Source organism: Etheostoma spectabile, unplaced genomic scaffold, assembly GCF_008692095.1.
Source record: "Etheostoma spectabile isolate EspeVRDwgs_2016 unplaced genomic scaffold, UIUC_Espe_1.0 scaffold273, whole genome shotgun sequence".
NCBI classification, from domain to species: domain Eukaryota; kingdom Metazoa; phylum Chordata; class Actinopteri; order Perciformes; family Percidae; genus Etheostoma; species Etheostoma spectabile.
The window spans coordinates 187,229-199,990 of NW_022605577.1; the positions used below are offsets into that span (position 1 = coordinate 187,229).

Genomic DNA, 12,762 nt, shown 5'->3' on the forward strand with positions numbered 1-12,762 from the left:
CACACACACACACACACACACACACAGATTCTTGCCTTTTAATTGGATGTTGGCAGATAACATGAACTGCTTGTCCATTTTGACTTTTAGATCTTGTGCCATCTAACAGAACAGCATGGCGGCGTGATCACAGACTATTTGACAGTACAGTCAAAGATATTTCAAACCATGCCTTGTTTAACACTGTCTTTCTGTCTACCTTCTACTTGGTGGGAGAAATTCAGACTCCCAATCCATTCCCCCCGCTTGACAAAGTATGTGCATAAATATAGACTCGAAAAATAATTTACACCCCATTCATAAAATCTTAAAGTGTTTTCAGAATATGGCCCGAATAATTGTCAGAATGGTCAGAATAAGTAAAAGCCCTTCTTTTCCATCTTTGTTCTACAGGCCACATAACTTAAGATTGTCTTCTTTAAAGTGGTTTAATTAGTGATATTTCTCTTTTGGATCTGCTGTAATTATAGTCCCACCCAGTAGTGGAAGAAGTATTCAGGTCCTTTACATGAGTGAAAGTACTACTACACTGTAAATATACTCTGTTACAAGTAAAGGTCCTGCATTGAAAATGGTACTTAAGTAAAAGTATAAAAGTATCATCAGGAAAATGTACTTAAAGTACTCAATGCAGAAAAATCCTCACATTTTAGAAACTGGAACTTATAGACATTTATATTGTTGGGTAGTTAAATTTATAATAAAACATCTTATCAAAGGTTCCATGACATGGTGCTCTTTAGATGCTTTTATATAGACCTTAGTGGTGCCCTAATACAGTATCTGAAGTCTCTTTATATAGACTTAGTGGTCCCTAATACTGTATCTAAGTGCTCTTATATAGACCTAGTGGTCCCTAATACTGTATCTGAAGTCTCTTTTTATATAGACCTTAGTGGTCCCTAATACTGTATCTGAAGTCTTTTTATATGACTTAGTGGTCCCCTAATACTCTATCTGAAGTCTTTTATATAGACCTTAGTGGTCCCCTAATACTGGATTTGAAGTCTCTTTTATGTAGACCTTAGTGGTCCCCTAATACTGGATCTGAAGTCTCTTTCCCGAAATTCATCCTTGGTGCAAAATTCCAGCCATTAGAGCCAGTCCCATTATGAGCTTTCCTTAGGATGGGCCATTTCTGAGTCTGTAGCTTTTGGGGTAGGGAAAAAGGGAGGTAACCTTGCTCCTTATGACCTCATGAGGGGCAAGATTCCAGATCGGCCCATCTGAGCTTTCCTTTTCTCAAAGGCAGAGCAGGATACCCAGGGCTGGGTTTACACCTATCACCATTTCTAGCCACTGGGGGACCATAGGCAGGCTGGGGGGACGCATATTAATGTTAAAAAAAACTCATACAGTGAGCTGTTGGTATAAATACTGAATGGATGGAAACTGTGTTTTCTAAATAGTGATATTGTTGGAAAATTGCTAATGCTATCCAGGCTAACTAGACTGGGTAACAGTAATGCAAGTAAAATAAACAGTAATCCTATAAGACTAGCATCACAGGCTAACAATAACCAGCAGGTGAAAGGTCAGGACCATATTGCTGTTACAATAAAGCAGAATTACAACATAAAATGTAACAACTTATTTTATGGACACTGTATCATGCCAAGTAAATCTGAGTTCTCCATCAATTTTTTAAATGACAAAATTTGAGCTCTAAAGTCTCAGTTGCATTGACTTCCTTTAAATTCAACTCGTTTGTTTGGGCATCATTATCTTTTAAATATATTTGTTTTATTGAGTAGCATATCTAACAATCTATAAAAGCATGCTATTGACTGTTTCATGGGTCGTGTTTTTTTCCTTGCAGACATCAAATTCCTATCTAAACCAAACTACAGCATGACCAATGCTGCATCCTGGATATGACAGCTGCAGGACTTTGGACCTTGGATAGGACGTTTTTCTGTAAATCATCAGCATGATCTGTTTTTCTGGTCGATTCCCAAACTTTCCCCCCAATAACATGTGTTCTCAGTGCTGAAGAAAAAAAATGTTCTTCTGAGGACATCCTGGGATCCATGGACCTCAGTCTGGGAACCACTTTTTTACTCTGCATCCAGATCCACTAAAGTTAAACCTTAACCCATTGTAATGGTATTTTAATACATTCTTGGTCAGGTCAGAGTCGAGAAGGACTTGTGTCAACAAAACGGTCGGTGCTAATCTTCACTGCAGGCTCCAGTGTCTGATATCAACAGGCCCCGGAGACACGTCCCGTTCACACCGCGCGTAGCCACGGGAGAGTGATGGTGCTCCCGAGAAGTCCTAGGAGCGGAATTACAATTTCTCAGCGTACATTCAAACACACAGAGGCTCCGCAGAGAGGAGGAGACGAGGAGGACGCCTCCGTTCACCCCTCCATTCACCAATCCGCTCAGTAGGCTAATCGCTCTCCGCCGCTTGGACCTCCCGAGAGCCCCCTACCAGCCTGAGCGGAGGCGCGAGACAGCACCACGAGCTTCGGCGGCAGCGGCCGTGTACGACGTTCGCACGCGCATACCGGTGAGAGGGGGGGGCAGCTGGGAATGACGCTCAGCGTGAGGAGAGAGAAAAAAGAGCCCGTCTGTCAGTGTTATTCCCCGGCGTGGATGTAGAGAGACAGGGAGAGAGAGGACCACCGCAAAACTCTCCTTTTCAGCCGCTGACTGAACGCTTTTGACCGGTGAGTGAAGAACCGCTGCTACGCTTAAGGAAATGTTTAAAGTGTTATCATGTTTAAGCTAGTAGGGCTGTGTTAGCGCTAAAATATCTATGTTTGACCGGCACTCATAACGTATAGCCCACGCTTAGATATCATGTATTTTAGTGTATGAGTGAGACGAACATTTCTCATGGAGGCTGCGTTGAGGTTTTGCGTTTTTTTTTGGCCCAAAATGCACACACTGAAGCCTACTCAGGCTTTAGGACAGCAGTGTTTGTGGAGCTAACAGAGGCTGAAAGATATGTGCACCGTGCGGGCCGTGGGATTTTATGGAGGTGTGTGTTTCTCTCTCTCTCTCTCTCTCTCTCTCTGTCCCCCGAAAAGGGAAAAAGAAAAGCATTTCCTTTCCGCTTCACGGAGGACAAGTCGAACTTGAAACGCGACCAAGGTCTATTTTGGAGGAAAAGAAAGACACCGGCCTCAATTGAGCTTGAACCGTGTCTCCTAGCCATCCTGTTGTCATGGTTACTGGCTCGAGGAGGCTGGGAGAACATGGCTGTCTCGCGCTGTGCTCTCTCACTCTCTCTCTCTCTCTCTCTCTCTCTCTCTCTCTCTCTCTCTCCCTCTCTCTTACACACACACACACACGCACACACACACACACACACACACACACACACACACAGAGGCAGTAGCGCAGGGAAAGGGACAGAGGAGAGAGACAGACAATAAGCCTTGTCTATCTGCCGTTTGTTTATGTCTTTTTAAGTGTATTGGTAGACACTTTGGAAAAAGAACCAGGCCCATTGTAATCTCATTATACATTTCAAATGGGATGCTATAAATCTGTGCACATTTAAAAGGAATTGTAAGCCCAATGCATGTTATATATAGTTTTTATGTAATAGATGAGGTTAAAAACCCCATAAAGAACCATCAGATCTATAGAAGACAAGTCTAATTCTGTCTAGAATATTAAAGCAATATAATGATTTTTGGCAGTGTAGAATAGAGCTTCTGTGCTAGACTTATCTTTGCCTCTCCAGGATGTGGGTGGCTTCTTTAAAACAGGTGTTTGAGAGCATCTTATTTCCCATCCCCAAAGCAAAGTCACGATTATCTTAATTATAGACATTTACATGTCTAGTCTAGATCCATTGGAATTCATCTCCCCAATACATCTGTGGACTCTCCCAGGCAAAAAGTGCAGCTCTCTTCAGTGTAATCATCTTGAACTCAAGGTGTCAGACATGCAGACGCACCAGCGGCAGCAGCAGCCCCCGACCAAACCGGGTGTCTCTTCCTCTTCTCCAGACTCCCTCTCTTTATTGTCCTTCTCTTTGTTTATTCCCTGTAATTACACTGTTGACACTAGGGCTGATCAGGAACAACAGTACCGAAACTCTTTAGGATGCAAGATTTATGCAAAAAACCTTTCAAACCAATATTTAAATATTATTTGGTTTGCAAGTAGTGAAACACATTAACACAATGTATTACATTAAGACTGACATTCCAAAATGAGAAAAGAGAACATGCAGTTTAGCAAATTGCGTGTGTGTGTGTGTGTGTGTGTGTGTGTGTGTGTGTGTGTGACACAGAGTGAATTTTCATGACGAAATGGAAAACAAGATTCCTTACCACAAGTACTGCGATAATGCATTTAGATGGAAACGTTTAGAGTGACAAAATGCGGGTAGATGGTTGACCTTGACAGCTTCAAAGTGACTTATTGGGGTGATTTAAGAGCCGGTTGACTGCTACGCTCCAATAGGCTGGTGTGGCTAGTTGGGAGGCCTTGTGGTCATATTGGTGTGACTTGTAGATAGGCAGGCAGGAAGGCAGGCAGGCCGGCTAGGAAAACACCCGGGACAACTTCCAACTCCATGTTTTCCTGCCTTCCTGTCCCAGGCTAACAGCCAGGAAATGCTTTTTCTTCCTCTCTGTCTGCATCTGTGCTTGTAACACAACAGCATTTTTGAAAGGTGGACTGTTGGAGTGTGGGTGTGTGTGTGTGTGTGTGTGTGTGTGTGTGTGGGTGTGTGGTGTGGTGTGTGGTGTGTGGTGTGTGGGTGGTGTGTGTGTGTGGGTGTGTGTGGTGTGGTGTGTGTGTGTGTGGGTGGTGGTGTGTGTGTGTGTGTGTGTGTGTGTGGGTGTGTGTGTGTTTGTGTGTGTGTGCGTGCGGTGCGTGCGGTGCGTGCGTGCTTGCGTGGTGCGTTGGTGCGTGTGCCAATGCTGCACCCAGTATATTATGAACAGGGTCAGTGGGTCATTTATATACGCGACTGCAGTGTTAGACGGATGAAGAGAGGGGGAGGGAAGTCCTTAGTATTCAGATCTGATTAGCATCCATCAGTATTCAGCTGATAGCTTCATAATTTAATTTTGATTACCAATTAGCGCTTTATAAAAGTATTTAGAGGGTTGTTTTGGTGGGTTGCGTTTTGAAAGCTATTTGGTTGTTGTCTCGCTCTGATTTCTCCCGTGTTTCTCAACTGTTTATTTTCTAATTAAAAGCTAAGTCAATGCAAAAAATATACATAACATATGTAACACTTACTAGTGGTTTTGTGTCAGCGTGGGCTACTTATTCTACGTCATTTTAGAAGATAAGATAACTAACTCTATTTCAATGACTGCAGTGAAGCACCAGCACTGTGTCCTTCACACCTCAGGTTACAGTGCTGGGGCTTTTCAGTAAGAAACCCTCACTGTGGCACTCAGCTGAAATAAAAGAACTGCACAAATGGGGTTTTTGTTTGAAAAAAAACAAAAAAAAAACGTAATGAGGTCAGACAAGTTGTAAGTGGTCAAATGGCTCCCTGTTCCACCACTTAAACTCTGTAAAAGGTGGCGCAGTGATGCCCAGCACGAGTGTCTGCAGGCAGAGTAGTGTTTCCAAGATTATTCATCAGCAAAACAGAGCTATAAAAAGATGGATGGTAGGGCTTGACCCCAATATTTGAGTATTCATAGAATTTCATTCGTTGGATAGGTTTTTCGATTTTCAACTTTGGTTATTCGAATATTCATTCCCCCCCCCCCCCCTTAAAATACTGTAATAACAGAATCCTCAGAAAATGAAATGATGAAAACAAATTCTCAAAAAACATGCATGCAGGCAGAAATTTACCATGGTTTACCATTTACACTGGCTAATTTATGACGTGCTATGCCGTCCATCTCAGCGGAGAACAGCGAAACGTTGAGTTATAACTTACCAATTTAATGTATCAGGAGGTCTGTATATTAATAGGACAACCTTTAATAAATAGATTGCAGAACACAAGTTGCTATAATGTATAGTTAAGGCTGTAATTTAAGCTCTTCATATTGCAAGTCTTATATTTTGTCAGAAAACCTGCAAAATGACTTTCCTCGCTATTGTCAAGCTCTGTCAGTTGTTAAACTCTCAGGGAATCCTGGGTAATCCTCTCCTGCGCCATGTTACATCCAGTCACTGCCAATAACCTCTAGTCATGGTGCAGCTCCACGTGAATTGGAAAGGCGTTAAGTGCCCTGCGTAAAGGTACAAAATTATCCAGTTATTATATTCTTCTTCATTTAATGCTTGAAGGAAAATACATATTACATAATGTATAAAAAGTCATGTGACTAATGGAGAGCACTACGCATGTTGTATAATGTCTTCTGTGACACTGGAGAAGCTTAAAAAAACTACCCTGATGTCACACAGATTTTCAGTTTACTGTTCACATAATGCAAAGATACAAAATATCTGTTTTCGTTTCCCTAATGCATGTATTTTTATTGTATGTATTGTTTTTTAGATAGAATGTCAATCAAACTGTTGAGTATGGCGTTGAACTATTTTTTCTCTTCAGTTTTACGTTGAATCATAGTGAACTTTAGGAGGCATTGCAGCAGCTGGGTAGGCTTCCTACCACAGTTAGACCTGCTCACTCTGGAAGAGTGTTTACTTATTTTTGATGTCTCCAGTCTGATCATCAGTAGTGTTTCTTTGGCAGCTTTGTGTCTATACAGACCAGTCATGCTTATCGCCGGAGAGTCCCAGTGGACTGCGGCTCTGTCTAAGAGATCAATAAATTACACAATGGTGTGTGTCTATGTGTGTGTGTTCAAGAGTGCGTATGTCTGAGTGAGACAGAAAGACGGGCAGAGAGAGAGATATAGAGAGAGAGGGAGAGATATATCAAAGGCACACGAGATAGAGAAGAGCTGTTTAATGGCGACTCTGCCGCTTATCCAACATCATCCTCACTGGATTGGTAGCTCTCATGTCTGCATGGCCATGTGGTCAGATGTGTGTTTGCGTGTTCTTCACATGATTGACAGGTGGTCCGCAATTAAAAGGAAATTGATAAGGTTTAAGAGCTCCATTATTCTGCTGACAAAAGTGGAATGCAATAAGTCTCTCCTGATAGCCATTGTATACATAGAGACACAAAGGCTGACTGACACACACACACACACACACACACACACACACACACACACACACACACACACACATACACACACACAGCTTCTCCCAAATCTTAGTTATTGCGTCCCCAATTCTTTTCCTTGCCTTCTCTCCTCGCGTCTTAGACTTGCCCACAGGCGTTTGGAGTGGAGAAGTCGAGGCGGACATTTAACAAAACGAGACGTCCATGCTCGTAGCCGTCATTTAAAGCAACATCAATTAAATGTGACATTCAGCACATCATCGGTATTTTATGATCTCTGTCAGGTGAGCAGAACAGTGTTCATGACAACTTCTCTATTTACTTTGAGTTCAATTCACAATTTGGCATAAAAAAATGTATTTAGTTATACACACACACACACATCAGTAAGCTAGAAATAGGCTTTATTGTGTTGTGTAAAGCACTACAAATGGTTGTCTGAAAAGATCTACAACTATCTATTAGTGATGCGTGAATCAACTCTTCCGAGTGTAGGGTTAAACTCCGCCATCCTCCACCCACCTAAATGAAGTAGTTTTTCCAATTTAGTGTCCCACATGGACATTTCTGGACACTCTGTCACGCCTCTTTTTTTACATGCCCTGGGTCAAAAACCTCCGCAGAAGATACACCACTGTATCCATGATTATAGCTCCTCCGGCAAGACATTTTAGGAATAGCAATGGCCCAAACACACCGTTCCTCTATCATTGGCTGTTTTTTTCTTCATCCATCTATGCAGAGTATCTGAGCACATCTTCACTTCCTCCTTAGCTGCGGTATTCATAGTGCTGCTCCCTTCCACTGTCTTCTTTTTCTAAGACCCATTTACCTCAATTAAATGCAAAATGAGAGACTGAGACAGAGAAAATAGAGCAGAGGTAGACTGTGAGATAGCAGAAAACATAATGTAGAACAGATGGAGAAAGAGTGGGAGAAAAACAGGACACTGGAGACAGCAAGAGAGGGAGAAAGCAAGAGTTCCCTCTTTCTGTGTCTGGTTTCATAACTGTTCACTGTTACCATTTATGGAGCTGTGTCACTGTTTTGTTTGTGTGTGTGTTTGACTGTGTGTTTATACGTGCTTTGTGTATTCGCATGAATTTATGCAAATTGTACTTCTTTGCTTATGCCTATTTCATGTGTGTGGATATGAGCTCCCCTGCGTTAAGGATAATTTGAATTCATACTAATAAAGATGGAAGGCACATACTGATCCATGAATCATTAAGTCATGAAAACCTTTCAGATTTTATTTTGTGTTGTCGAGATATACCTTTCTCAGTGTGTCATAAGTGTCATGTGATTGATGCTTCTCCAGATGAAATACACTGAGGCAAACTGCCTGGTGACTAATAAATAATAATGCAAAAGATTGCCATGCTCCTTCGTGCAATAAAAAGAGGACGAAGGAGTAGGCCGGTCACTGATTTCGTACGCAGAAAGAAAGTGTTGGGGGATCAGTCAGAGTGTCCTTTGAGATCATCCCAGTTTCAAAAGCAGTCAGAGTGAAAAGGATTAGAAGACGCTAGCAGAAACACAATGTACTCGTTTTTTTTGTTGTTGTTGCTGCTATACTGTATTTTTACCCTGCATATACTTGTCAGAGTTGCAGAAGACAGTTTTATTCATGGCTTCATCATGGCTTTGCATGCTCCATCAATAACATTTGCTTCTAGAATTGCATTTGGGTGACAACATCTAGTCCTAAAAAAGGCAAAGTCTATTGTAATTAGGAGAAATGCTTGAAATAAGGGAGCAATTTGCTCGACTTTCTTGCTTCTGCATAATTTGCCCGTGCTTTTGCAGCTGTGATGAAACATTTAGTGGGCCTGTGGTGTCCTCGTGCTCAGGGGCTAAGCCAAAGCACTTGCAACATCATAGAAACAAATTTGGCCCACATCCCAGCCTGCAACACATCTTTCCTCTATCATGATCTTGTTTTTTTCTACACGTTTTCATCAAAATAAGGCAGAAATGCTAGAAATTTCCTCTGAGAATCCACAGAGTTTTGTTGGCAGGGTTCAGTATGATCATTTCAGCCTAACCACAGGTCCTTACCTGCGTCTGCATGCCAGAGCAGCTTTAAATGCCAATCAAAGGTGTTCCTGTGCTGTCAGTCCCCTGCTACGGATGATTCAGCAGAGCAGAGATCTAAAGTGGCTAAGGACTGTCTGTATCAGGCTGCTTCCTGCAACAATACCACAATCCAAACATCCACTCCACCAATGCTAGTTTGTGCTCCAACAAATGTGCTAAATAATTTTGCTAAATGCGCTTTAGCTTGACTGGTGTCATATCAAGAAGTGTTATAATAACACAATACATACACAATTGAGGAATCTTTCTTTCATGATCAATGGTAAAATTGCATCCCGACATTACATCACATAAAAACCAGTTCAGACTAAGGAAATATGCAACAATAGACCTAAACACTCAAAATTATTGTTTATTATTTATTGATGAGAGGCTGTGGCTTGGGTGACGGTCGTCTACCAATCAGAAGGTTGGTGGTTAGATCCCTGCAGTCCCATGTCAAAGTGTCCTTGGGCAAGACACTGAACCCCAAATTTCTCTTACACTCCGACGTTCTATGGCAGCCTCGGGCACAGTGTGTGAATTAAGGGTGCAAGATGTATCGACTCGATATCACGAAAATGTTGCAATATTTAGTTTAATATAAACCAATAAAACATATCCTGTTCTGTAGACATGGTCATTTTTTATTTGTTCATGTTGTACGTGTCCAATAGCGATATATAAATATAGTTAATTTACATTGGTTTGGCATATCCGTGTATTTATGTTAATAAGAATATCTTAATGGTAGCGATGTGGAGCACAATATGGCAAATGTATCTGTAATCAAGTAGAACATATTCCAATTGATTGAGACGGAAAGTGCATTCTTGAAATTGGAAACAGCATTTGGCAAAAATAATCTCACTATGACATTAATAGCTGTTCTGGAGCTTTCAGTCCCACCACACACTCCTCCTCAGCAGATAGGTTTGCTCAGTTCTGAGCAGTGGACGGACTTTTCATCCACGTTGAACTTAAAAGATAAAATTGAAAGCTCATTCTTGACTTTGAAGATTGTGTGATTCAATGACAAATACTTAATTAATTCATCTATTACTCTTATAAATTGTTGAGGTGATCTTTTTTTTTTTTCAGTCGATTAATCAGCTCATCATTTCAGCACTGATTACATTCTTCACACAGTTCACCAGATTGTACATAAAAAAGGATTCATTTAATTTTTTTACACTTAAAATCAAATCAAATTTTCCATAAAAATAATAATATATAATCCTGCTTTAACTTAAACATCATTACAAGCTCTCTGCAGTAATTAAGAGCTGCTCATTAGCATTTACCCTTGAGCCTGTGTAAGGAGAGTAGGAGACCTGCTATACAGGGGTCTCAGCTGCTCTGACCACAGTGCAAGTGAGAGTAACAGTAGACTGTTAGAATACATGTTTTAAATCTCAGGATACTATCATGCAGTTACACAAAGCACAGTCACTCTCAGCAGGGATGGAAACAGGGTAGTTAGTTATTCAGCCGTGAAATCTCAGAGAGACAGAGAGAGGATGAGCTGGCGGGATCATTCTGACAGGATTCAGTTGAGCTGTATTAAACAAATCTCTCTCTGTGCCCGCCTGCCTGGCTGTCTGAATTCCTCGGCTTTCTACTCTTATCTACCTTTTCCTGCCATCTTTTTAGAGCTGTTTGGCATTATCTGATTATACACACATATATGGTTGGCAATGTGCATCTCTCTCTCTCAATTCCAATTTCATATTGCTTTATTGGCATGACAAAAAAATGCATCTGTGTTGCCAAAGTGAAGAACAAACATACATATAATACAGCAACAAGGAGTAAATTCTACTGATATAATAATACACGTAAACATGATACTTATGATATAATTATGATAACTACTCTTATAACTCGCTATCTCTCTGTCTCTAACACACACACACACACACACACACACACACTACAACACACTGCAACACACATATACACAACTGTTCTCTCATGATCTCTGAGACACTTGTAATTGACACTAGAAATAATCAAATGACTATCAGTATCTGCCATAATTATTATAGTAGTAACACTGCTTCTCCTCCTAATTTTCACTTGTACTTTGTCTTCATTTCATGCTGATTTTCCCTCCCTCTCTTCCCGTCTCTGTTTCTTTTCTCTGCAGAGGGTCCTCCCTGGTTGCTGATCTGAAGCTCTGGTCCTTATATCTGGCTGGAGTAGACAGCCGCCCCCCTTCAGTGAAGAGCACCATGACCCAGGAGGGGCAGGCTCTGCCCTCTCCCACCCCACCAGAGAGCCCAGTGGAGCCAAACACAGCCACCAGCGACCCACCCACGGAGACACACAGCCAGGCAGAGCAGGACAGGCTGGGTGCCGGGGCAAATGACGAGATAGAGGAGAGGAAACAACAAGAAGAGATCAGAGAGGGAGAGGAGGAGGCACACAGAGAGACACACAGGGAAGGAGAGAGGAGGGAGGAAGTAAAGGATGAGGGAGAAGAGGGTGAGTTAAAAGAGGAGAGGGTTAACGGCACTGGTGATGAGGATCAACAGACAGATGAAGGGGCGGAAGGAGAGAGGGAAGGGACGAGAGCGGAAGGATGTATAAATGTAGAGGTAAGCTCAACGGGGGAGGAGGGAACACATGAGGTGGAGGGGATGAAAGAAGACGAGGAGGGGAAGGAAAATGAAGGGACGCAACCGGCTACAGATGAGGAGGCAACTCACTCTCAACAAGCTGGACGGTTAGTTCACTTATCATCTTCACTGTTGTGCTCTGTCAAGATATACTCTAGATTGCTGTAGGGCTGGGGAAATCTTGTGACTACATCTTTGGGCCTTTAGGTGTCAAAGTTTGATATACAATTAAACTTTCAACCTTTCCTGTTTTATCATTATCAGTCCTTTCAGGATTTCACGTACTTTTTTTCAGATTGTTGCGGCCCAAAATGCCTGATGTTTTGTAAAAAAAAAAAAAAACGCGATTAAGTTGCAATTTTGTTTGTGGTGTATTTGCTGCAATTGTCACGTTAAGTTAAGTCACGGGGGGGGGGGGGGGCAGCTGAGCAGCCCCGCGGACTGCAGAGAGCCGACAGCATTGAAACAGCGCCAGCTTCAGCAACATCTGAGTGAAACGCAGCCTTATGCTGTACGTGCTACAGGCCATCACTCTGATGAACAGCTGACTTCTTACTCCCAGTTACAGGTTTAACTCCTGTACAATAACCCAGCAACACTGTCGCTGACCTCTGTTTACTGGTTCCTCTTATTATTTATTCATCATTCTCGTTCTCTATTTCAGAGCTGTTCATAGTGTTATATAATACTATTTATTCCAGCACCCTTTTAATAATGCTGCATCATTTAAATAACATACTATAATTATGATTTACTCTTGCATACTTTGCACTCTTCATTGCACTACTGTCTATATTGTTTCTGTTTATAGTGTGTATATATATTGTTTGTTTTGCATGAGTAAGCGCATTGTGAGCAATACGATCCAAAGCAAAATTCCTCGTACGTGTAACGTCAACCCGTTCTCACTCCCGCTTGGTCATTGGCTCTCAGAGTCACATGCTGATACTAAGTCTGGCACGTGGGACTGCTGGGATTG

The 12,762-nt window shown here is 41.8% G+C and overlaps 1 protein-coding gene across 2 annotated transcripts in view; it reads left to right on the forward strand.

The window, feature by feature from the left end:
* Window positions 1–12,762, forward strand: part of psd2 (pleckstrin and Sec7 domain containing 2) — a 52,454-nt gene that overhangs the window by 8,525 nt on the left and 31,167 nt on the right. The window contains exons 1-2 of one of the 2 annotated variants that reach the window (XM_032510896.1): window positions 2,028–2,674; window positions 11,312–11,890. In XM_032510896.1, coding sequence (XP_032366787.1) covers window positions 11,397–11,890 — 494 coding nt within the window. In that variant the 5' untranslated portion in view covers window positions 2,028–2,674; window positions 11,312–11,396. Of the gene's footprint in view, window positions 1–2,027; window positions 2,675–11,311; window positions 11,891–12,762 lie in introns of those variants that run through there. The other variant, XM_032510895.1, reaches the window with a different exon arrangement.